The sequence below is a fragment of the Paroedura picta genome, chromosome 4 (assembly GCF_049243985.1).
Source record: "Paroedura picta isolate Pp20150507F chromosome 4, Ppicta_v3.0, whole genome shotgun sequence".
In the NCBI taxonomy this organism is placed as follows: domain Eukaryota; kingdom Metazoa; phylum Chordata; class Lepidosauria; order Squamata; family Gekkonidae; genus Paroedura; species Paroedura picta.
The window spans coordinates 92558834-92585408 of NC_135372.1; the positions used below are offsets into that span (position 1 = coordinate 92558834).

The following is a 26575-nucleotide window of genomic DNA, read 5'->3' on the forward strand; positions in this document are numbered from 1 at the left end:
TAAGTGCAGGGGTGGGTGATTTGGCTTGGATATGGCTGAAAAGTATTCAGATCAGCATAGATTTTGGTATGCTTCAACTCTCAGTCAAGTATTATAAAAATTTTCATGACAAACCAGTTTTGAAAAGTAAAGATTCTTCCATTGTCTCCTCTTCCGTGCCAAGATCGGTGACAATTAGTTTGTGTGGTGGCTTTTGCCTTTAACTACATGATGCCCACAACATTAAAGAAGCCTAAAATCCATATGAGAGAAATATTTCTTTGTTACCTGGACAATGTCACGTTCAGCAACCTTCCCCCGAGATGAGATTCGAATGTCATCTCCATCCAGCTCTACCATGGCTGCATTGTGAGGAGAAGTGAACAGTAACCAGGATGAATTGCAAAATGTACAAAGTACAAAGGAACTAAAAACTATAACAGCTCCAAAAAGCCCATGGCAGATTAACAAATCAATTATTTGGAAAAGGTAAGTTGAGAGAATCACTCAGCTCTTTTCCTTCAGACAGCTGAACAGGAATTTCCCCTTTGCGTAATGCAATTTGTACCGATATGAGCTGTATCAATGCCCATTTCTTATTGCAAGATGTAATTAAGTGTTACATTTGTTAATTTCATTATACAGATGTTCTGCAAGGTATCAGACTTGGAGACTGTCAAATGCAAGCAGAGGTAGACAGGCCATTTAACTTACAGGCAAATTTACCTGTGGGCCAGCATCCTAGAGGGTTGCTAGTCACCAGGAACAAATGTAGCAAAGCTTTGGCATCTCTGCTTGAGCCGCTGGAACCTCTTGGCTCAGCCCCTTCATTGACAACGGGATCTGATGTCAGTTCACCAGTTGTCTTTCCCCACACTGCTGCCAGTTTTCAGGAGGGAGCAACGGGTGAGCTAATGCCTACTGTGCGCTGCTGAGCTGAGTCACCCCTACTGTGCTGGTTTGTAGCTCCACAGGGGCCGATACATCCTGGGTTGTTCCAGGGCCTTTTTACTTTCCAGCTTGTTCCTGAATCTAAGGCATGACATTTTGAATTGATGGCTTGAACAGTCACATGAGAGACCTCAGCTGATGCTTTGCAACACTTCTGGCATTTACTTTGATTGGCTGATAATGCTTTATAAGCCTATAATGACTTCTCATTTCTTTCCTTATTGGCAAAATCATGCATATAGGGGTTGTTCCACAGCCATCTCTAACCTTTTCCATAAATATTAATCTGTAATTTGGCTACACAGCAAGTATAGTATTGGGAATTTTCATACATAGCACAACACCAAGGTTACATGGTACATGGACCACCCTTGAAGAAATATTTTGGTCACCCATGTAATCTTTTCTTCCCCCTCAGACTTAGTCACTTTGTTTTTCTGTTGTTGTTTTTTAGCAAACCATATTTTGCCAGTATACCCAAACCAGCACAGGATGGGCTATGCTTGCCCAGAAGTATTCGAGATCATGGCAACAGTAATCTGTGGTTTGCAAAAGTCCAGAACCAGCTACTTCACAAGGAGAGTCTGACAAGAGAAGTGATCACATGGGCAAGCCTGAGGCCCTTCTAGGTTTGTTCATGTAGCTCCAAGTTATGGATTGGCATGTGAACCATGCAAAAATTGAAGACCCATGTTATGTGTGTGGATAAAGTGCCATCAGCTTACAGCCAACTTATGGCAAGCCCAGCAAGGGGCTTCCAAGGCAAGTGAGAAGCAGAGGTGTCCTGTCATTGCCTTCCTCTGCTGTCTTCCTTGCTGTACTTCCCTTCCAAATACGGACCCTGCTTGGCTTCCAAGATCTGATGGGATTGGGCTATATCATGCTGCCTTCCCTCCTCCAGGTTATAGACCTTCCATAGTATTCATGTATAACTGTGTTCTGATTTTTTTAAACTTCCAGTTATAAGAGAAACCCAGCAAAAAAACCCCAATAAGCCACTCAAAGGAAATATTCAAGAAAATTTAGAAACAGCCAGGAATACTTTAGCGTTATGATTTTGTAACACCAAAGTCATGGTGTGCACAAGTGCAGAGCTGCTGCTAAAGGCCTAGGCAGCGGCAGCAGATGATGTGCGCCCAGTATGCAGACCTGGATGTAAACTGCACGGAGCTTTTATTCCAACCCCAGATCGATTCAGTCCCTGCCCTCTGCACAGAATGCGATTTCTGTTTGGATTTTGGCCGATTTAAAATTTCCTTCTGCAGCAAGAAGGATTGATACGGTGTAACTCTACCTTTATTGTGCGATCTCAGACTGCTTTTAATCCTGAATATCCATTTGGGTAAGAAAACTCCGTGGTAGAGAACCTCTGATAGGTCATGTGACACGCTTGCCTTAAAGGAGAAGCCCCTAATTTCTCTCAATTTCTGTCGGTCCTGGATTTTTCCTCCCTCCTCTGCCTTTTCGATCCTCTCCCCCTCCCCTCCAAGAAAAGAAAGAGGCTCCCTGCTTGGCTCCTTCCCCCCCCCCCCTTCAAGAAAAGAAAGAAAGAGGCTTGGCTTCCTCCCCCCTTCTGAACTACCCTAACCACGTGCAGAACACTTTCCTGTTTCAATGGGGGGGGGGGGAGAGGAAGAATCGAGTTCAAAGCGATCTGAATTCAACAGGATTGACAATGGAATAAACAAAGTAACTGCAGACTCTGCCCTAGTGATAGGTATTGCTGCATCTGTTTCTCTTCTGTCAATCGTAACACTTTCAAAGACAAAAGGATCACCAGCCACATTCTTCTGTGATGCTGCCAGGACTCATGCCAAACTGGGGGATTTGCTATAAACATTTGTTTGAATCCAGCAGTAAACTTTCACTTGCACTATGCACTAGATCAGACTGTCCCTCTCAAAAGCGTATGCTCTGAATCTCTAAGGTTCCAGGGGATTCTAGATGCATTCCCACTTGTGTTTCTGCTTGTGCTCCATCTTGTGCAACCAGTTTCTGGGCACTATAAAATACTAGGAGGAAAGTGCTGGGTGTTGTATGATCTTATACGAGTAGGACTGTGCTCAGCCTGTTTATGCTCCTGCTTGTGCATCACTGGATGACACTGCGACTCTCTCTTCTTTGCCACTGTTCTCAAAACGGGTAGCAAATAAGTAACCACCGCGTCCCAACTATGCATGTTACTTGTAATGCCCTCATTGAGAAGGGAATGAGAGTTCTCTCCTACCACATCATGTAGGGGTGAGAGCCCTCATCTTGCACATGGCATTGTCACTGGATCACTAGTGACAGGAGAGGGTGCCATAGAAGCCCTTTGACTCTGACTTGGCTGATATCACCACCTTCATTGTGAGGAACCCAACAGTTGCACTGTATGAAGTGAACATTTGGAGAAATGTGGGCAACTTGCAGGCACAGGCTTTCATTCTACTGAATTCATCCTAGGGCATGGAATGGTGAGCATCTTGACCAGCATCCTGGAGGCAAGAATACGTCACTAGCTTCAGTGAAGCCATTGGTGCATGTGCCAGGTGAACTGACTGGTTATTGCAGTGCCCTTGCAGGTGTGCATGTGACTCTTCCGAGCTCTGTCTGGGTGCCCATCCCTAAGAACTCATTTAGGATAAGACTAGACTCTGGCTGCAGTGTAGGATCTCTTCTGTACTAGCTGGAATGCACAAATGTGATACAGTGGGGGGGGGGGAGAAGAATGTGTGTTAAAAATCTGGCCCCACAAAGACTTAATTGAGGATGTGTCATCAGAAGTGTGCAACAGCAAGGGTAAGGTCAGGGAATCTGTCAGATGAAAGGAGTACAACTAGCTTGTGATGAGACAATGTGTCTTCCATGCACGGCTTATGTGGGTGTTATCACCACGTGTTGCTGTGAGTTTTGAGCAATAGCCAAGTGGCTGGGATGCTGTAAGAATATGCAGGTGTTCTGACATACAGCTTTTTTCCTGTGGCCACTCTGGTGATGACTTTGCTGCCTAAGCATAAGCATCCTGATGCAGCAAGACTGGAGGAGCAATCTTTTAGTTAAAGTTACTTGAAAATCATTGTGTTGCAAATAAATTCATTGAATGCAAATTTGGTTCTTACCATCAAATTCAGCCTGTCCAACTCCCACAATGATTATGGACATTGGAAGCTTGGCAGCCTTAGGCCCATCAGGAAGCAAGGAAGAATGGGGAGGGGGTTGTGGGAGAGAGGGTGGACAGTGAGGATTTGAGAGGGGGCGAATAGAGAAGAGAAACAGCATGCATTTAAGATAGAACTGTAATGCATTAGGAACCATGCTGCACTATAGGGCCAGTTAGTGTTTCTTAAGAGTAAATATCTGTAGTAAAGCTGATAGGACAGTAAAAGGGATAAGTACAATTATTCAGTTGATTTGGCACAGATACCCAGAATCAAAGATAGCTTTAATGGTAAATGAAAGCTTACAACAATTTTGGCATTTTACAGATATATGACCATTTCCAGAGACTGGGAGATTCTTTTAGGTGACAGCTGATGGTACTTTGAATGCTCAGTTACCCATTCATGATGGGTTACAGTGCAACTCCCAGGGCCATTCCGCACAACGGGCAATGTTGCTAAATCTGAGCGCTATTGAAAAGCACTGCAAGCAAAAGTGGCAGGTCTTGGTAATGTACACAGCTGTTTCTATCTAAAAAAAGGCTCTTCCACTAGTGCTGTTCTCATAACATACAAGTTTCCGGTCTCGCTGAAATTTCAGCAAACGAAGCGCAATATTTTTCCATGCTTCCTCCCACCCCTGGCTATAAATCAAACAGAACAGCCAATTAACTATTGTGTTCATGCTTCCATTTAAGAACTGTTTTTTAAAAAACCCAAAACACCTGTAGCAACACATATTCGTTGATTCGATGTATCAGAAAGCCCTTTTTCGCTGGCGTGGGAGATGGCGCTTAATCGTTTACATGCTCTTAAAGTTAAAAAAAAAAACCCTGCTATTTCTGGCCGAAATTACGGGCAGTGTCAAAAAGGAGGCTGTATTGTGCTTGGAAATTTTACAGACAATTGATTGTGGGGGGATTTCAGCCAAAGAAGCATTGCTTATTCGTTGCTTTTGCCGGTTTAAGGGGGGGAAACGGTGATCGCGACACCGGAAGCTTGGGTGCAAGAGCTTAGGAAGGAACATGCTTGCTACCGCTACACTGAGAACGCACATGTCTTTTTTAGATGTGTTGTAGGTTCTTCTCTAGAATCTAGTGGGTTTTTAAGGTGGAATCCACTTATGTGGATTCCCCAAAAAGTGCTACAATGAAGTGATTTTTGCGGGAGTGTTGCGGGAGTGTTGCAGATTGTGTACGATGTCGTGAATAATGAAAAATAAATAGCGTTACACAATGCTAACACTTCAGCAACATTAACGCTGTGCAGAATGGCCCCTGGTGAGAACAAAATTTGGAGAATATATGCTAGTTTGGGCTTTTTCTGCAACCCACAAGACTAGTTCTTACAATGGCTATATCACTTTGGTTGTGGAATCTTCAATTCGCAAGAAGCATTAACAGCTGTCATTAACAGCAAAGAGAGATTCTGGATTATAAACACTCACTTTGATTGATTTAGCTGCTGGCTATAGTACAGTGCAGGATTCTGCAGGCTTTTTGAGCCTGTGGGGATTGCTGGAATACTAACAATGTGGTGTTTGCAGCAGGGAGACAACCAGAAAATGGTTGCCACAGCTTACCTTCAGACACAAAGTGAAGAGCCTTGTGCTGTGTTGGCAGCTGATGCTAAAGCAACATTTAAAAAAATCTGGATGGGCAATCAAATCTTCAATAGCCAATCAGAAGCTTTGTTGGGTAAAAGCCCCACCTAGTAGCACCTACTTTCTAAAAGCAATTGGTGGACATTAGGAAAGGACTCAGTGATATAGCGTCAGTCTAGCTCAGGGGTAGTCAAACTGCGGCCCTCCAGATATCCATGGACTACAATTTCCATGAGCCCCTGCCAGCATTTGCTGGCAGGAGCTCATGAGAATTGTAGTCTATGGACATCTGGAGGGCTGCAGTTTGGCACACTTCCATAACTAATTCTGGTCACATTAACAGCTTGCAGATTTTGGACATTTTTGGGGGGAAATGCAGCATTCAGTGGTTCTAGAGAAAACATCTGTGTGGTTTGCACTCTCTGCCACAAAGGGCAGATTTAGACTTGGGGAACAACTGACCACTGTTGCCATACACAAACATATAGCACACTCCCCCACATCCGGTTTTCTACTTTATCAGGTGAAAACTTTCTGTTTGCATAGAGACAAACCTTCCCACTCTCTCCCTGCTCCTAATGTTTTTTTTAACTTGTTAATGGATTTTTCCATTATGTAATTTATCACAAGAGAGGAGAAATCAAAGTGATACTTCCTGCTTTCTGCTCTGCCGCCACTAATGCCTTCAGGAACCTTGTTTGTATTTTTAACACACTTTCTCAGCCTCGTTATCAAATTATCTAGCTCCCTTTTCTTCCCCTCCAGCAGTCACTGATTGTTCTCGCTGTTAAACACAGAAGCAGTAATAATAAGAGCTCTTTGCCTGAGCTGATCTCTGGCTGCACCGTAACAGAGGACTGCAACAACGCTTGCTTAATAACAAGCAACACTCATCACTGTTTCCTCTCTGAGCACCATACATGGAATGGGTCAAAGTGGTGGCAAAAAATGAAAAGGGGGAAATGGGCTGGGAAGCTGCTGGGTGCTTAAAGCATACTGTGGGGTAAACAGGAAGCTACCAACAGTTCATGTGGTCCTCATGAGCTGGGAGACCCAGGTTGAACGCCCACTCGAGCCGCAAACTGAGTAGTAGTCCTGGATGATCCTAAATTTTCACTGAGAGCTCAGAAGAGAGTGGATGTTAATATAATGGTAGACAGAGTGAGCTGAAAAAAAAATCCTGCTTCAGATCTTACCTCTTTCATCTAGTCATTGGATGACTTTTGGTGCCCCATCTGTAATATCTGGGTAATTATATGTCCTACCTTATAGGGATAATGGAATGACAATGCATAATCGAGGCAATGCATGTCAAACAGTCTACTCTAAGGACTCTCTGAATGCTAAATATGAACAGATCCAGTAATGATACATTAATAATATAATTAACATGCCATCAAAAATCAGCTCCAAAGTGGACAACACAAGCAATACATTGACAGAGAAATACCTAGATCGGGGTTTCTTGATGGCCCTGGAAGGGTTTCCTGAATGGGTTGGAGTATATTAATTGTTTATATTTGTTAAACATTTATCAGGTGATATGACCATATATGGTCATGTTGACCCACCCACCCCTCCCAAAATGGCCAATGATGGGCCTGAAGGGAGTGGGAAGGGAAGGGGTCCTGGGTGAGTATGTATATAGCCCTGCTTCCCAACCTTATTCTGCACGATTGTGCCACTTCTGGGGGTTCTCAAGGCCTGAAGAATGTTTCAGGGGTTTCTCTACAGGTTGAGAAAGGCTGACCTAGACTGTATTTCTGGAGACTTTTTCAAGTGGTGAAATGAGATTTGTGCTATTGGAACACCCTATCATTTTCCCACCTAGAAACAAATGCCAGGAATGTGAACTTCCTATCAGAATCTGTAGCCTTTCAAAAGGGGGAAGGTTTTCACCCAGGCAGGCAGAAGAATACTGGCTACAAGGCAATGTTTTGCTTGCCTTCCAACCATAACCTGCAACACCATTATAATCCTGTGCCATGAAGGAAAGCATGAGGAAGCAGAAGCTGTGCTACTTACATTGACTATAGCTTCTTTTGTCTGGGCCATGTCTGATATCACACCATCTGTGATGATGAGCAAAACAAAATATTGGGAACCATCTTGCACAGCAGCTGCATACCTGTGTGGAGGGGAGATCACATGAACACTGGAGCAGGGGCAAGGCAGTCAGAATGCTATACTGAACCCACCTCTTTCAGTAAGCCCAGGACCACCATTAGCTAAAACCCAGGAAGGCTTCTCCCTACTGTCTTGTGCTCTTCTGAATGACTGGGTGGGAGCAGAGAAGAACTCTGGGCACCACAGGTAGCCCTTCTCGGCCACTTTGCTGCTACCAGGATCCTTGAACCAGATGCACTCTTGATCCCTCCCCTCTTCTGCACTTGTCACCTATTCAGACTCTCATAAGACAAGTTCAGCATGTGCAAAGACATTGAAAAAAATCAGCTCAGGTATTAGCCTTAAAAAAATTAACTATGTTGTGAACTGAGCTTAGATCGTACTGATTTCATAAGGCCAGGGACCAGATTTCAACGCTACTGGAAAATAAAGATCAACTGCCTGCTATCATTCTGTGTGATGCTGTCTGCTATCATTCCTTCAGGCATCCAATTTGAATCTCCACAGTTACCGGCAGTGGTTTGCCTGCAACAAACAGTTATAATGCAACTGGTCATCTGAATCTGCCTGCAAGGATGGAATGAGGCTCCCCACTGCCCACACCTCAAGGCAAACTGCAGATAAGCCCTGCTGTGCGTCAAAATGATGGTCTTGGAGTGGAGGGCCATACCTAGCAACATGGTTGACCACCGGTGCAAAGTTAGTTGGTCCATAGAGCTGGACGGTCTTGAGGCTGTCATGATAGGCTTCAAGGATTCCCTCTATCCCACTGCAATGAGGATTGTCAGGGTTGCCGTTCTGAAGGAGAGAAAGAGAGTATTAGGGTGGAAGTTCCCAGTTAGAGGCTGCTTCCTTGCCCTCTCCTTCTTGTTTCAAATCAACATCTGTTTCAGTTGATAACTGTAGGGGAGGGCGGTATATTGAATGAATGAATGAATGAATGAATGAATGAATTAGCATTCTAGCCAGATGCAGTTTTACCTAAAGATTTGAGAATGAAGGAGTCTCTGGCAGGAAGCAGAGATATGCCTAATGCTATAGGAACAGCCTCCCTGAAGATGTAAAGGCATGGCAATCACTTCCCTCCCTTGGGCCTCAAATCAGGGACAATGGTACAAATGTAAGGTAAAGGTAAAGGTATCCCCTGTGCAAGCACCGAGTCATGTCTGACCCTTGGGGTGACGCCCTCTAGCGTTTTCATGGCAGACTCAATACGGGGTGGTTTGCCAGTGCCTTCCCCAGTCATTGGTACAAATGTGGGAACCCTTAAATTGTAGGGAATGAAAGCAACTGAACCCCAGTTTCTGTTCTAATTTAGCCTCAGGAACCCCAGCTATCCAGTGAGGATCAAGACAAGATCCAGGAGCCCAAAAATTCAAAGCACTTATTTACATTACACTCCACAGAATTAATTATTACAAGTAGTAGTGATGACCATGAGTTTGTGGTATTTAAAAGAAGAGGCTTTTTTGGTGCTTTTTACTATCTGAAGGAGTCTCCAAGCAGCTTACAGTCACCTACCCTTCCTGTGAGATAGGTGAGGCTGAGAGGGCTCTGTGAGAACTGTGACTGGCCCTAGGTCACTCAGCTGGCTGCACATGGAAGAAAAGGGGGGAATCAAACCTGGTCCTCCAGATCAGAGGCCACCACTAGATCAGACTGGCTCTCAGGGGGACAATTTGAATGCATGGAGGGTCTATCAATGGCTGGTAGCCATGAAAATGATAATGAAATCTCCATGATGAGAGGCTTGGTTCCTCTGTATGCATTTGCTGGGACGGCAAACAGCATCTCATTCCCATGGGGTTCATGGGAGCATCTGACTGGCTATGGTGGAAAAACAGTGCAGGGCTAGAGGGACCTTTGGTCTGATTTCAGCCAGGCTGTGCACATATCCTTATTTCCTCAAAGGTTTTGCTCTCAGCAGAGCAAATTATTCCACATCATCAGACAATGGGGGCATGTTAGGCTGTCTGGCTCCAGACTGAAGCTGAAATAAAGTACCACTCATCAGCTGTATCTGACTGCTGAACTGAATCAAAGGGAGGTGTCAGTACCAAGGGAAACTCATGAGACACGTGGCCATCAGGTGGTATTTTGGCTCCAAACCCAAGTGCTGGGAACATTTTGTCACTGTCATAGTCCTGGATGATCTCGCCAACAGCCTTCAGTGCCATAGCGTATGCATTGAGCTGGTAAGGATTCATGTAGTGAAGGGAGGTAGACTGAGAGGGATTGCCTGCCAAAGAGAAAGAGAGAGTGAGAACAGTCACTGGGCCACCACTGTACCTCTGGCAGGCAGCAACACTCAGAGGAAACTCTCTGCAATCTGCAAGAGAACCCCTCACAAATTACACGCTTTGGGCTCGTCTATGCAATTATTTGTTTATTTTATTTATCTTTCAGTTTGTATCCTGTCCCTCCTGGCAAGTTGGCTCGGGGTAGCTTCCAACACTCAACTTTACAACATAAAAAAATCAACAACACAATAAAATGACATTTATCTACAGTTTAAATTATATATAATAATAAAATCATAACATTTTAAAAACCATCACAGTAGCTATATTGCCAAATGATTTGTTGCGTTGCATTCTGAACTTGACCTGACTTCAGATTCATGGGGGATCCATGTAGAGGGAGCCCAGTTGATGCTCAGTCACTCACTTAACCTATTTTGTTAAACAGAGTACTTGGATGGGAGAATGAGCCAGTATGTGTTCTCTTAAGATTTATACAGTTCCCTAAAGCATTCATTCTCCTTCTGAGTTTGGATAAAAAGACTGGCCACTCAGCAGGTAATACAAATGAGGGGCAGGGAGAGGCTGCCTGTAAAGAATCGCAAGGCGGATCAACTACTGAGAAAGTGAACTTGCCCAGGCAGCAATAGCATAAGACTTCAGAGATCTGGAACTCGAAGAACAGCTTCCCACTCCTCTAGGCTCAAACTTCCGCAGTTTAGAGCTGTAATGCAGTTCTTCTAAAACCCTGTGGGCTGTGATTTGTGGGCAGGTGAACAGAAGTTGAACATATTTCCCCAGATATGGAGGGGGGGTACACTTTTATCTCTCCCTACCTGTGCTATAAGGGGTATAAGCCTGAAAATCCTATTTTCGCTCTCCCATATCTTATATTTATTATTTTTACAAAATTTATATCCTGCCTTTCTGCCCTAGGGTTGCCAGGCCCACTGGTGCTGCTGGTAGGGGGGGGGACTCTCTGAGAGCAACATGACATGCTGACCTTACCTGGAAGTGATGTCAGCATGTTGGAGACATTGGAGGAATTTGGTTCAAACTATAGAGTTTTGCCCAGAACCCAGAGTGTCCCCCATGACACCAATGTGCCGACATAATTTCTGGTTGACATCAGCATGTTATGCTAAAATGCAGCATTCTTCTGATTTGGGGTAAGTTGGGTTAAGGTAATGGTTAGGAGTGCATTCAGAAAGTGGGGGACCCCTGTCCAGATCAGTGGCTCTGGCAACCCTATTCAGTCCTCAGAAGGAACACTAAGTTAGCTAACAAATTAAAACATACTTAATCTAATCTGTGCATTCTATGCAAGGGGTCAATAAATGTAAATGCTTATTTTCCATTCAAATTTATTCTAAGCCAGGTTTTCTCAACCAGGGTTTCATAAAACCCTGGGGTTTCTTGATGGCCTTGGAAGGGTTTTCCAAATGGGTGGGAATTAATTAATTTTAATATATATTTTTTAAATTTGTTAAGCCAGTGAGGGGCCTGGAGGGGGTGGGAAGGAGAGGGGCCCGAGGTGGGCATGGATGCAGCTATGCTTCCCAACCATATTCTGCACAATCATACCACTTCTGGGGTTTCCTGAAGCCTGAAGCATGTTTCAGGGGTTTCTCAATGTTAAAAAAGCTGCAAAAGGATCATCTAAGCATATTTAGTATGTTAAACAGAATACTTTTTTTGCCCTTGGAGTTTGTTATTGTAATTACCCTTGGACTCCAGTCTATAACAGTGCTCTTGGAAGTAAACTTGTGAAACCACATATGCTCTATGGCTCACCAATTTTTTCTCAGGCCCAGTTAAACTACCCAATAGGCTTCAGACAACTTTTCTCCCCATAAAATTCTTGCTCCATGTACAGTATCTATGGTCATACAGGTTGAATGGGGTCTTCCAAATATCTCTACTTTGATGTGTAAAGCAATCATTAACCTGAAATTTAGATTGCGTAACAATGAAGAGCCCTGCTTTCACTTGATCAGCAGCCTGTGAGCGCTGCTGGTCTTAGCAGAACAGAGCTGTAGATTTTCAAATCACTCACTTGTACCCAGTGAGGCTTTTGAGCCCCTTAACAAATAAGAAAAGAGAGCTACTCATCAAGAAATTACTTAAACAGGACTGGGATCTCTTGCTTAATTATGCCAGAAGGAAATATTCTCTGCTTTACACAGGAATTAAATATCCAGCTGAATTTGAATGCCCACACTATCTTCACATGTTGACAGTTCCGAAACTGAGAAGGCCATACATGATTGCACACTGGGCATTACCTGCAGCTCAGATGAAGGGCCACTCTCTCAGAACATCTCCAGAAAAGTGCTTTCATGACTCTGCTTTATCAGGAGTTGACTCATCAATGCATGTTTTGCTTTATTGCTCAAAACATGCTGAGGCCAGGGAGAAATTTCTTTTGAAATGTTTATTAAAATATTTAGCTACTGCAGACACCCATAAGCTAAAATTACTTCTGAGTGGTTACAACAAAACTTGTACGGTTGATGTGGCTAAAGCAAAACAATCAAATCACATCTTTAAAACCTCTGTAAAAGAATTAAAAGCAGAGCTAAAATACATACAAAAGCATAAAAGCGAGTTTTAAAACATTGGGCAGGAAGGAAAGATCATGGAGGGAATGCCAAACAAAAGTCTTCAACAGAAAGGGGCAGATGAATCTCTCTGGGGAGAGTGTTCCAGAGTTTTGGTGCCACTACCAAGAAGGCCCTCTCCTGGGTTACCACATGCCTAATCTCAAAAGGCGGAGGCATCCAAAGATGTTCCTCTGAATACGACAGTGGTGGTTTGGTAAGTTCTTAAGTAAGTAGGTGATCCTTCAGCTATTTTGGTTTCAAATAGGATTGCCAATCTCCAGGTGGGGGCTGAATATCTCCCGTTATTACAACTGAACTCCAGACAATAGAGATCACATCCCTTGGAAAAAAAGGGCTGCTTTGTAGCGTGGATTCTATGGCATTGTGCCATGCTGAGGTCCCTCTCCTCTCTAACCCTGCACTTTCTGAATATCTTTGCTAAAGGCTCACGCTCGGCCTTTATCGGAACGTTTATCACCTCTTCTTTATTTAAATTCTGACATGAATATTATTCTGCACACCTTGGGAGTCCCTCAGCTATGCAGGAGGTCCAATGATGTATGTCTGCAGAAGTAGATTGAATTACTGGGAATCTCGTAATTTGTTGCCCCATCCCCAAACCCTGGGCAAAAATGGAGACTTGCTGGGTTTTGCTCCGTGAATCCCAGATGAAAGGCCTCAGGCTTTTGATCCCAATCAGACTGTAACTGCACTAGCGATAGCATTTGACTTTGCATTTTTAAAGGGTCAATTCTTTTGTCCATTTCCATACTAAAATGTGCTTCTTAAGCTGCAGTCCCAAATTGCCCCCTCACTTGCCCTGCAGCAAAGGAATCCCCAGAAAACCAGATGTCATCTTTCCGGGGTCTAATTTGGGGCTGCCCAATGTGGAAATGCATGCAATCGGGTTTTTCCCTACACCTGCAATTTCCTTATCGACATCCTTTCTCTGTTTTGAAAAATCTGCCTTCTTTTTAAAAAAGGATGTGATCATGTCACAATGCTGTTTCTAAGGTTTTTTTAAAGTACCCTTGCCCCACAGTGTTATAATGTTATAACCCACAGTTTTAAGAAATCTGCATTCAGAACACTTTGGGGGAAAGGGGGAGAGGCGATCAAGGATACGTAATGGTGGGGTCAAGGGGTGCAATGAAAACAAAAGTGCAAACAGGCACCATGGACTCAGTGCAGAAAGCATGTTGTGAATTGCAGTCTGGGAAAGCCCAAATGCGGAAATGCTAGTGTCGACTCACAGCATCCAAAGGAAATACAAAGTGAGGCTAAAAGAAGCTATGTCTCCTAATGCGGAAACGGTCTCAGATTACTCAGCAGTTCGGACAGAATCATACACAAGGGTACTTTCTCTTTTATTATAATGATGTTTCTCAATTTGCTGAGGAACAAAGTAGCTAGATGTTGCCTGTCTTACAAGATGTAATGACTGCAATAAATACAAGTGAGTCAATACTTCTAAATACACTAGTCACAATTTATATCACTTAAACACTGGGAAATGGTCTGAGCACGCAATAATTTAACACAGTTCAGCAAAACATATGTTATTAAAGCCTCACCATTGGAAGCTGTGAAGTCAATGGCCACTGTGAAGTTGATCTGGGTCCTAGGTGAGAAAAATAATCACATCACCTTAATGGTTCAGGTGAGCAAACAAATAAATACTTTGATTAATAAAGATTCTTAAAGAAAAATGGCAAATTCAGTCTAATATCTAGGCTTCCACTTTCCCCGTATCTGCTTCTGCCTCTCCTTCCAACCTTATTATAATAAAAGTAGGTTTTGAATTCACCAGGTCTTTAGCCAGAAATGATGGTTTGGGTGGGTCTGGGTGCTATTCAGGGAGGCCAATGTAAGTGAATACAAAATCAGTTTGACAATATTTCTAAATTGATGGTTGTTGGGGTGGAGATGAGCAATGAAAAATGCTCCACTTGGGAGAACCCACTACTTTTTGGCAAACTTGAGCTGCAGTTCTGTATCTGACTTTCTGTGTTACCAACGGGGATGGTCATGAACCACTTTTTTGTAGCTTGGCTCATAGTTTGTAGCTTAATTATGAACCGAACCACAAATCCATAAGAACTGGAAAGTTAGCTCATGAACTAAACTGATTTGTATCAGTTTGTGCGCCATTTAATGCTTTCTGCTCCATGTGGCTTTTTGCAGGGAGCAGAAAGCAAGGGATGAGATGGCTCCAAGCCATTAAACCAAACAACTGAGCACTGGGGAGTTCCCTACCACTCTGCTGTTTTTTGTGGAAAGCAGAAAAAGGTTTAACTCCTAGCTTTTTGCTCTTCACAAGCCATCATGAAGAGCATTCAACATTTGTAAAAAAGTTTATTTTATTTTATTTATTGGACTTCTGAGCCGCCTCTCCCCAAAAAGGTCTTGGAGCAGCTTACAACAGATGTAAGTAAAATCCTCATACAATAAAACAATTAAAAATTGTAAAAGGCTATGTAAAATATGTAAAATATGTACTAATCACTCACTCCATCCTACAATCATCCCCTGCAGGATTTTGGAGGTCCAGTTGTCAGCCCAAGTCAAATGGAAGGGGAGTGGCCAGGGTCAAAGCCCTGGCAAGGGACTACGTGGGAAAGGCCCCTTCAGATGATAAAAGTGCGACCTTAGCCTCAACCAAATGCCTGGTGGAAATGCCATTTTGCAGTGGTTCCAGACAGGCCATGTAAAGTACATTTTGTCTCAGAATTGAATGATACAGACTTGAGTTTTGAAATACAGATGGTTGCCAAACAGCAGGAAAGCAGTGGAGGCTAAGTGTGTGATAAGTCTTCCCTTTGCTTGCTGCTCCCACTCCACCATATACTTTTCTCCATGGGCATGTCTACAGTCTTAGAGGTTAGCAAGGAACAGCAAGTGGAGGAATAATTCAGCACTGCTTTCTTGCACATTGCTCCTCTACCAAAAATATCTTCACCACCATTATGGCACTGCTGTTTGGTGGCTCAAAGATCAGCCACACCACAACATGCAGCAGAAAGCCATTCAAGTGGCACACTGCTCTCCATGTTTCCAGTGCATTGACGGATGCCAAGCTGAAATGACTGGGGAGCTTGTATTGTTCCAAAGGTGCTACACAGAAGAATGGCGGATGTCTTGGCAGGTCATCTCCTTTGTTATGTTATTTTAAAAATTAATTTACCAATGCCATGTTTGTCACGACCTCCCCATTCCTACTGCAGGGATTGCCAAAATTACTACTGTTCAACATTTTTAGTGTTATTCTGAGAAAATAAATTAGGCCAACTTTGATCAAATCCTGATTTTTCTTTAGCTTGCATGAGAACAAGTTTCAAGGGTTTATGTTAATCAAAATGAAGCAAACACAAAGTTGCTTTAGGGCATCTGGGCTCTTTGTGAATTGCCCAAGGTTAACAGGAACTGAAAACTAATCAAAGCCCATGCTTTAAAGTCCCTATTGAAGTAAGCAGGTCACATGCATAACTAAGTTATAGATCAACCATACACTCGATGCAGGATGTTAGTTAACACCCTTGTAAGGTTCTCACATTTACTGTAGTGATTCTCCATCTATCTCAAGCCGTACGTGACACAGTATGGCAACTTCACCTTCCTCAGATACACATCAGTGTTGTCTATCAGAACATATCAGAAACTCCATATTTCTGAATAATTGACTTTTAAGAGATCAGCAGCCCAACTTACACATGAAAAGAGTTTGGTAGGAATTACATCTAAGTAATCGTGCACAGGATTATAGATGCTGGAATCCATTGCCATGTTTGTTGAAGAATTAAAGAATAAAGACATAATTATGCTGAATAGAAGCAAATTTCAATGATAGGTTATCCTTCCTTGAGCTAAGCATTCAGTAAGCCATGGCCCAATTTTTACGGCCTACTCCAGTGGATAAGAAACAGTAGCTTAGAGCCAAAAGAAGGGATGGCTGAAAAGCTGCCTGCAGATGTATCCCCTGGCAGCCTTCTCAAAGGCGATCCCCTAGCCTGTCATCTCCTCTCCTCAATCAGCATCAGTTGCTCCCATGACAGATGCTTCTTTCAAATGTCACACAAGGCCCCTAATGAAAGAACATGTCTGTCAGTAGGAGATAACATTTTAACTGCTGGCGAGATAGGAAGAGACAAGGCCATAGGGAAAGAGATTTTTTTTCATTATTTTTTTGGTTATGCTGTGGTTCTGAGACATATCAGCAGAACAGAATTAGGACAGGCTGGGGAAGTGCCCCCAAATCCGGAGGAGAACTCAAAGTAAGGGACTGACTTGTGACTGTCCCAAACTGGCCAATTATAAGGCTGCTTATGTGATACTTCAGTCACTCAGCAGTTTTTGGACATGCCTAATTTATCAGTGGACTCTGAGGAGAAATTGCAGAGACAGCGGACAGAAGGAAAGGAATGTCAGGAATGCTGCAAGAGCCTTTGCTCAGGCTGCAGTAGGATTGCAAAGATAAAGGTTCAAGGGCTGTTGAAGCTAGGCTGGCCCTATTGGTTTCCAAGGGCTGGAGGATGAAGAGAACACTGAGTTGTTGGGTTTGAGGTAGAGAAGCAGCCACTTCGATTTTCATGAAGCCCAGGAAAGAAATCCAGGCAATGTAAGTCTAGGAACTTCTGTTTGGCAGAAAGCTGTTCAAGCTCATCTGAAGAAACCCCTGGGATTTTAATGCTTTTTCATCAGCTCTAAAAAATGGTAATGGTGATCAAGGGAAGTCAATGCAGAATTGTTGCCAACAGGTCCCGCCAGACCAGCCTGGTTTCTTTCTTTGACCGAATGACAGGCTGACTAGATCGTGGAAACTCAGTTGATGCTGTTTAGCTGGATTTCAGTAAGGCTTTTGACAAGGTTCCCCAGGATGTTCTGGTGGATAAAAACTGGGAGACTGCTGACTGGATTTTTGGATAGCTAGGTGGATAGGGAAATGGTTAGAAATCTACATCCAAAGAGTAGCTATCAGTGGTGTTTCATCTTACTGGAGGGAGGTTAGTGGGGTGCCACAGAGCTCGATACTGGGTCCAGCACTTGATAAGGGGGTGGAGGGACTCCTCATTAAATTTGCAGATGACACTAAATTGTCATGAGATCTAAATCCAATGAGATCTAAACATGCTGGAAAAGTGGGCAAATGAGAACAAGATGCAATTCAATAAGAACTGCAGAGTTCTACATCTGGGTCACACAAATGAGAAGCATGCATATTGGATGGAAGATACTTGTGGGTAGCAGTGTGTGTGGATGAGATCTTGGGGTACTTCTGGACTGTAAGCTAAATATAAGCAGACAGAAGGCGAAGTCAGTCTTGTAAAGAAGGTGAAGTCAGTCTTGGGCTGTATCAACAGAGGCATCACATCAAAATTGCAAGATGTTATAGTCCTACTGTATACCGCATTCCTCTTTTTGTTACCATGCACCTTCCCAAGTACATGTGGATATTTCCCTAACACTTCTGCCATTAACAATCTGGTGGTGTTGCCTGTGATGCATTTTTAACAAGATTTAGTTTTATTTTGGGACATCCCTAGCAGGCTGCTTTCCTTTAAAAGGAAATATCCTTTAAAATCTTAGGCATGGACATTGGATCTGACCTTCTCCTTTCCAACACATGCCTGGCCAAGTACTGAAGTCACTGCCAGAAATCCTCCTTTGAGAGATACAGCCTTCTCACTAGCAGTGTGTGGAATTTCCTCTTGTGGGAAGTTTGTAGGGCCTCCTTTTTGTTGGCCTGCTGATAACAACCCCGTGGCCTCTGCTCTGCTACTGCTTCTTATGGAACTTTGGGCTTGGTTTTTTTTTTAAGGCATTGCTTATGAGGCTGTTCATTATGTCTGAGGGTGTGAGCTGATTATTTTCTTGATGAGATGTTGGCCATGTAGCTGCTTCAGACCAGGAGTTCGGCAAGTCTAATGTTATTTATTCTGATAACACAGTAATCTAGGAGCACCTTCCCAGAGTTTCACATAATGGTCTTTCATTATCACCTGTTACTTGACTGGAAATGCCAGAGATAGAATCTTGGATTTTTTGCATGAGCTATGGCCTCTCCCCAGTAATTCTACATCACTGGCTGCTGTAACAAATAGCAATTTGCTGTGATTTTATTCTAATATTATTTTCTGCAGGTTTAGTGTGGATGTTATCTATTTATAGTGTTCTAAATTACTGTAACTAGCGTTGAGATTCCATTCTTGAATGGAAAGCTTGGCTACATCATCTGAATGTTTTTTTTCCAGACAGGAAGGGGTATGGAATGGTCCCCCCCCAAAATAAGACTGCATCTCAGACCAGATTCACATGGTTTCAGGGCTCTTTTTAAGGTATGGGTGAGAAGGTGAATCCCACAGCTCCCAGGCATCCAGATGGACGGGCACGTTCATGTTACCTGAGCAGCACAGGGGCAGCTTCTTCATGACTTCATCTTGCACAGCTCTAGTAATTCTGAGAAGCAGAAATCACATGGATCTTCAGCCTCCCAACAAACACAGCATGCAAGGAGCATGGGTGAACGCATGGGTGAATTAGGACCCAATCATTGGCCTGTTATATGTCATTCCTTTGGCCTGGTATGTGTGACACAGGATCAAATATAGGGAAATGGGCCCAACACAGTTAACCTCATCATTCTCTGGATAAAATGCCACTAAGTTGGGGCTGCATCCTATTGTATGTAGTCTAAAATGTGTTGACAAAAGTAACACAGCTAATCATGGGGTAGTCTGCAGAGGGCTTTTTACCCACTAACAGATTGACTAAATCCATGCAGTCTACACTGAATTCGATTTCCATTTTGATTTTGGACACTTTAAATTTTCCCTATGGAACATGCATGATTGATTCATGGTGACCCTACCTTTCCCTGGTGATATCCTGGAGTGGATATAAGCCTCAATATTTCAAAAACCGCCATGAGTAAATGTGCATATTTTTGCTTTTTTTCTAATGAACTCCCTTCTCTGTGCCTTGGAACAAAACTGTCTTACCTGAATGTTCAGGGCATCAGTTCAAAGACTTCCTGGTTCCCGGATGCAAGGCTTGTTTTAAAGTGACTGTGCTCCAGAAGCCCTAACTTCTCTCAGCAGAGATTTGCCTCTTGTTATTCCCCCCTCAAATCCCCCCCTCCTTCAAGAAAAGAAATTCCTGCTGCAATTGGCACCCCCCCCCATTCTGAGGTTCCCCAATCTAGTGCAGAACACTTTCTGTTTCAAATGGGGGGGGGGGAATAGAGGAAGACCTGAGTTCAAACCGATCTGAATTCAGCAGCATCCACAACGGAAAAAACAAAGTAAGTGCGGAATCAGCCATGGATGCAAAAGGCCTACAGCCACTTTGGTACAAATACCAAACAGAAACAACTTGAGTGTAAATCTTAGGTGGTGTAAATATGCACAGCTCAGTCAGTGGGGCCTAGGCACCCACAGAAATTACTGTTCATCTCCAGACTACAGAGATCAGCTCCCCTAGAGAAAATGGGTGCTTTGGAAGATGTAGTCTATGGCAATGTATTCTACTAAATTCCATCCCCAAACATCCAGAGCCCCCCCCCACCCCATTCCCTGCCAGTGGCCAGGAGAGATATGGCAACCTTAAAGAAGAAGAGTTGGCTTTCATACCCCGCTTTTCACTACACAAAGGAGTCTCAAAGAGGTTCATGATAGTCTTCCCTTCCTCTTCCCAAAACAGACACTCTATAAAGTAGGTGGGGCTGAGAGAGCTCTGAAAGAACTGTGACTAGCCCAAGGTCACCCAGCTGTTTTGTGTGGAGGAATGGGGAATCAAACTCGTTTTTTCAGCTTAGAGGCCCCTGCTCTTAACCACCACACCCCACTGGGATGCTATTTATTTATTTATATTTATTTATTTATTATATTTATATACCGTCCTCCCCGGAGGCTCAGCCGTCCACACTTTGCTTTAGGGCTTTACATAAACCATCAGAATTGTCTGTTCTCTGTTTTCTGTCTAGAATTTTTTAAGGTGGTCGGGGGAGGACACAGTTCTAATATCTCGTCTCTAAGGTGCCAGATAATTAGAGCATTATTTTGCAGAGAAAAATGTGCTTGTCTTCCAGCTCAGTGACTGTAAAATTCATCCACATGTGAGCTAGATACCTTTATTGAAATGGAACAAAACGTTTTACACAGCTGTTACATAAGAAGATAAAATATACCTTTGCAGAGATGTACCTGACAGACAATCTCCATAAGCATGCACTGGATTTTTAATTATATCAAATTCAGGTATAATTAGATATTTAAAGAATGACTGGGGGAAAACATCTGAAAATTGTCTGTCATGTCCTGAGCTGTATATTTCATAGGTCTGGAGATCCTACTGTCCATAACACCTGAACTTGGTCTGCTGTGCCCTTCTGTAATTTCTCAGTCATCCTGCTAGAAGAATAAAAATTGCTGGGAGTTTTTTATTTATTTATTTATAATCCAATTTATATGCTACTCTTCCCTGAAGGCTCAGGGTGGCTTACAACATTTGCAATAAAATACAGATTAAAATATTTTAACATTAAAAACAAGTTAACACTTAAAAACCAAGGAGCTCAATGTTTCCATTCCAGTAGGGGTGGGTCAGCTAAGTTGTTGTCAGCTAGATAGTGTACAGATGCTTATCCTTTTACACCCACGCGCATTTATTTGTAGGGAGGCCAGCTATTGATGGTATTCTGTAGACCCCAACCATAGGCCTGGTGGAATAGGGTCTGCAGAGCTGTTTTAGGTCCTGCAAAGCTCTGATCTTGCTTGGGAGAGTGTTCCACCAAGCTGGCACCGGGGCTGAACAAGACCTGGCTCTGTTTGAAGCCAGTTTAACTTCTCTGGGGCCAGGGATCTTGAGCAAGTTTTGTGTGCTCGATCACAAGCTTCTCTTAGGGGCACGGGGGGGAGGCGGTCCCACAGGTACAAAGGTCCCAGACCATTTAGAACCCTGAAGGTAAGAACCAGCATTTTGAGCCTGATTCAGTCTTCAGTCTGAATCTAGTGCAGCTGCAAGAGCACTGGTTGAATATACTCTTTCCATTTAGTTCCTGTAAGGAGCCTGGCCACTGCATTCTGGACTAGTTGAAGTGTCTGGATCAGGTACAAGGGTATCCCTGCATAGAATTGCAGTAGTCAAATCTGGAGGTGACCATTGCATGGATCACAGTGGCCAGGTCGGATGCAATCTTGCAGAGATGGTCAAAAGCCTGGTGGGCAACATATATGAAATGGCCTCCACTGACAGAGAGGAGTCTAGGATTACACCCTGATGGTGGTCTATGACTGGGTATTTCCAGGGGTCTTTAAGGAAAAGTACCATCATGTAGAGTTTCTGTATGAGTCACAACCATGCAGGGAGAGAACAGAAGATTTAACTCTGCATAATTGTGCTAATTGAGAATGAATTCCCCATGTTTTTATAGCCTTGTAAAAATTTAAAAAGACTGATCTTCCAGTGTTCCACATGCACCAACAGTGTAGAGCCCTCCTCTACCAATGTGGTCAGAACTTTAATTCCCCTCTTCCTGCCACATAGTTCCAGTGTCGCATGACTTCCTGTCATGCTCATTAGATTCTATATTATTATGTGGGCATTAAAGATAGGCCTGGGGTCTAGCAATGATGGAGACCATGCACTAGGAGATATATAGAGATTGTACTCACCCTCCTTTGATGTAGTCCAAAAATGTGTGCTCTGATTCTGTGGCGAATGAGAGCAACGTTACCTCAAAAATAAAGAAAGAGGGATATTATTATACAACAAACTCAGAAGTAGCTATTATTAGTCTGCGTCAGAGGTCCCCAACCCCTAGGAGCCTGTGGGTCCCTTTGGAATTCTGATACATGGTGGTGAGTGCAGCCCCAAAATGGCCATTGTAGGAGGCAGAGCCAACCATAAAAGGTGAAGGAGTGGGGTTATGCATAATTCTAACAGTAATTATTCACTATTTCAGACAGAAGCACTGTTTAACAGAATGCCTTTTATAATGAACATATTAATTTAAAATATTTTCTTGCATCTACTTTCTGGCATCTAGTGAAGAACCTTGCGTTGTGATGGGAGCTGCTCCCAAAGAGACATTTTTGGAAATCTGCTAAACCTAGCAGGTCTCCAGTGGTCAATCAGAAGACTTCCTAAGCAAAAGCCCTATCTGGTTCTACCTGCCATGAATCTCCCTGTCTTCTCTGAATGTCATTTCAAATTTATTGTAGGTCCATGAACTGTCCACCTTGTGTCAACAAAGGTGAGAGCCTTCAAAGTAGTTGCCTCTGTCCTGTGGAACTTGCTGCCTGAAGAAGTGCATGTTTTACAGGACCTCCCTAGGTTCCTCAGGGCATGGAAGGCCACTCTTTTTTTGGGGGGGCAGCTTTTGGGTGATTGTGATCTGCCAGGAAACTGAGAAATTATGCTACATCTGTGTCTTCACCATTCATGCATCATAATGGATAGGTTTTAACCAGGGAAGGGGGAGCGGGATTAGGGATGAGCATGATCCGAACCATAAAGCAAAATTAATTATGAATTTTGCCCTGTTTGTGGTTCGTGAACAGAAGTGCATTACAGGTTATGAATTCCCACAAGCTTTTAAAGCACTTTGTGGCAGTTCACATCTGTGGATGGAGCAGATAACTGGTTTAAAGGGACTCTGAGTCTCTTTAAACTTTTGTTTTCTGTTCCCTGAAAACAAACCTCCTGGTTCAATTTGGTTTGTGGTTTGGCTGCATTTTTCTGGTGGGACAAAATCTGTTAAAATAAATAAGTAAACCCGTGGCAGGTGCCAGAAAGGGTATAGGTGAGTGTCATGCCAGGGGACCCCTGGTCTGGGTAGTAATCTTGGTGGTGACTTGCAGCAAAGCTTGGGTGCAAAAATTCTCACTAGGATACTATAGACCTATTACCAAACTTCTGAAACTAACTCGCATCAACACTGTTCTTGGGCAGTCAGTGTCTTAAATAACATTCTTGGAGGTGGAATATCTTTTCTTGGTCACACTCCAGAGTTTCTTCCCATTCTTTTAAATCTGCTACTGAACAGAAGGAAGCTGATTCTGTGGTTCACCTTCCTGCCTATGCTCACATCCTGCCTTTGGTGGGTAAGGTAAACAAGATGAAAGAATTGGGATTTTTTTTAGGGAAAGGAAAGCCATGGTTCCATTATCACAGACATAATTGTAACCCATATTTCAGCATACAGTTAACATGTAGCCTACACAGAGATCAAAATGAAATCATAAACAACCTCATCCTCCCAAACATTCCTAAACTCTTCTAATGGTCAGTCCATTCCCCCTGCCCTCAGCAGATGTAAGCATACAAACAGTAAAGAACATGGCAAGATGCTAATGCCAACACAGATCCTGACAGTGCCCATTACAGATGAAATGGTGACCGTATATCTAAGGCAGATGACAGGTATGAGGATTGTACCTATTGTTACTAGGATTAGTAGTTTGTCATCTTTAGGGCTGAGAAGAAACTCAGCCCCATAATCAGAAGGTTTAATAACAGGATATGTAGTAATAGTAGCAGGGTTTTGCTAACATTTAAACTACACTCTCCTAGGTGTTAATGTACAATTCTAGGAGAAAGACTAGGAAAAGACACAGGGCTGCTGATAGCTGCACCAGTCATGCATCTCATGTAACTGAGTTCTGGACCGTGGGAAACCAAGGCCTTTGGGGTGCTAATCTTCCCTTGAAGCTATAACATTAAATGCATGTTTCTAATTTGGCTCATCTATCATCTGTGCCAACTAAGAACACTTGGTCTGGGTGCATTAAATTAGTTTTTAAATCAAATATAGGAACATATTGTCTGAATCATAAATCATTGTAGATGACATTAGATACTTGAATATTCTTGAAAAAATCCTTCAAGAATTTGTGGGAAGAAATATACAAAAGATCTTGCTAGATCTACATTTGGGGTACCCAAGTGCATATCCCAGGAGTACATGCTATTCAAGCTCCTCTTGATAATGCAGCTGCTTGACATTTTGTCTGAAAAGCCACTGTGTATGCAGAGCCTGTCACCTTCCCAGTCAATTTCTCAAATAAACAGGCTTGGCATGTTTAGCAAAAGTGATTTACTGAAAAGACACAAATTAAGCTCATGATATATATTTTTTTTGTTAAGAGGAGACTTCAGAGTTATCTCCAGCACTGCTCTTGGAGCTGCAGGGTCTAGCAGTTGGTGTTCACACTAGAGTGTAACAAACACTCCTGGGAAAGTAGGGAGGTTACCTTCCTAAGTGGGGTGGTATGACAGGACATGAAGGTGGGGCTCCCAAGCCATTGGTTGCTGGTTCCTAAACTATATTAATAATTGTTTTATAAAAACATTTTGTTTCCATCAGTAATTCTCAAATGTTGTCCTGGGAGCAGCAGCAGGCTATGCAAAAGCTGCCTGCATGTTCCAATTAATGACATAAAGGCTGCTGGGAGCCCAAATGAGCCACCCACAGTGATGCTCAGTCTCTGCATTAATCTCACCTCTGGGATTGCCCAGTCTGTCTCCTCTGGGAGGGGGTAACTCTGCAGTGGGTGTAATCAGACCACTCGGTCATTCTGATGTAGAGATAATAGTAGCAGCATTCTTTGCCCTGGGAGGAGGCTACAAGCTACCACGTAACACATTGTAAAGGTTAAGTATGTCTCCAGTTTTAATGCTGGAAAACAGTACTCTTCCTAGCAATGCATACACTCTGGCCATTGTTATTTATCAGGGCCATTACCCCTTTTGGATTTTCTGTCCCTATTTGTCCTGATTTTGGGAGATGACATATTAAAATTGTTAGTGAGATTTGCTAGCATGGTCATCTTTCAAGGTTTAGTCTTTTTTCGCAGGATCTCTTTGGGGGGTTGGAATACATCTGCAGGTCTGTAATGTGCATGAATGGAGCTGCACACGCATGAACATAGACGTGTAGTGCATGAACATGTAGTGCACAGCCTGTCATTTCATATGCTAGTGGGGGACATTTAGAACTGCTCATAAAAGAGTGAAGGACAATTAAGGTTTTAAACCATCCTGTGGCTTTTATAACTGTTTGCACAAACAGTTGCATAATAAATAAATGCAGCATACAGTGGATATTTTAGAGCATTCAGTATTTTGCAACAGGGGGCTCATGCATTAATCCTTGGTAGGAGCATACAAGTGTTAAATGTTTTCCTCTTTTCATCCATTAATATATCCATCAATCCAGCCTTTCTTCCTCCCTCCTGCCCTCTCTTTCCAGAGCTCCCTTTGTCAATAGATCTTGAGCAATGACTAGAAGAGTATTTTAGTTTCTAAAGGAAAACATGATAGATAGGAATATAGCAACCAATAAAAATTTTTTGGATCATGGTCTAGTATCAGATAGGGAATTAATATCCCAACAAAAATTATTGAACAATAAATGTGATAAAACAGGTAAAATCCAGTGATTCCTAAAAACTCTTTAAAAAGGAACATTCTGCTACTTCATAACTATCAATTTCACCCCGGCCACCAGGGCAAAGATGATCTGAATATGGACTATCACAAAATCTCCCACACAATATTTCAGAGGAGTGAGTGACAAGATGAGCTAGAGCAAATGCTCTAGCATAACGAGGAACCATTGGATATAGCCATTCAATGTTGAGAGGCATGGCAATGAACCTTAAAATATGAAGGTGTTCATTTTGCAAATGAACACGTGAAGCTGCCTTATCCTGAGTAAGGCCCTTGGTCTACCAAACTCAATAATTGTCTATTCATCCACAGTGCCAGTAGCACTCCACGGGCTCAGGCAAAAGTCTTTCAAACCACCTGCTACCTGGCCTTTTTAAGTGGAACTGCCAGGTATTGAACCTAGGACTTTCAGCATGAAAAGCACATACTCTGCCACTGAACCATGGCTCCACCTCATCCTTATCCATTGTTGTTCCTCTATATATT

At 43.0% G+C, this 26575-nt stretch overlaps 1 protein-coding gene and 1 long non-coding RNA gene across 5 annotated transcripts in view; one reads left to right on the top strand and one right to left on the bottom strand.

The window, feature by feature from the left end:
- The window catches only part of LOC143835862 (copine-5-like), a 169681-nt gene that overhangs the window by 5091 nt on the left and 138015 nt on the right, over positions 1–26575 (bottom strand). For 2 of the 4 annotated variants that reach the window (XM_077334233.1, XM_077334235.1), the window contains 7 exons: positions 22312–22373; positions 14218–14264; positions 9858–10039; positions 8471–8598; positions 7699–7801; positions 4032–4089; positions 268–341 (listed from right to left, as the gene is read on the bottom strand). In XM_077334233.1, the coding sequence (XP_077190348.1) occupies positions 268–341; positions 4032–4089; positions 7699–7801; positions 8471–8598; positions 9858–10039; positions 14218–14264; positions 22312–22373 (654 nt within the window). Of the gene's footprint in view, positions 1–267; positions 342–4031; positions 4090–7698; positions 7802–8470; positions 8599–9857; positions 10040–14217; positions 14265–19190; positions 21046–22311; positions 22374–26575 lie in introns of those variants that run through there. The other 2 variants (XR_013230366.1, XM_077334234.1) reach the window with 2 other exon arrangements.
- The window catches only part of LOC143835863 (uncharacterized), a 50610-nt gene continuing 41084 nt past the window's right edge, over positions 17050–26575 (top strand). Inside the window, exon 1 of the long non-coding RNA XR_013230367.1 lies at positions 17050–17258. This is a non-coding gene — a long non-coding RNA (uncharacterized LOC143835863). The remainder of the gene's footprint in view (positions 17259–26575) is intronic.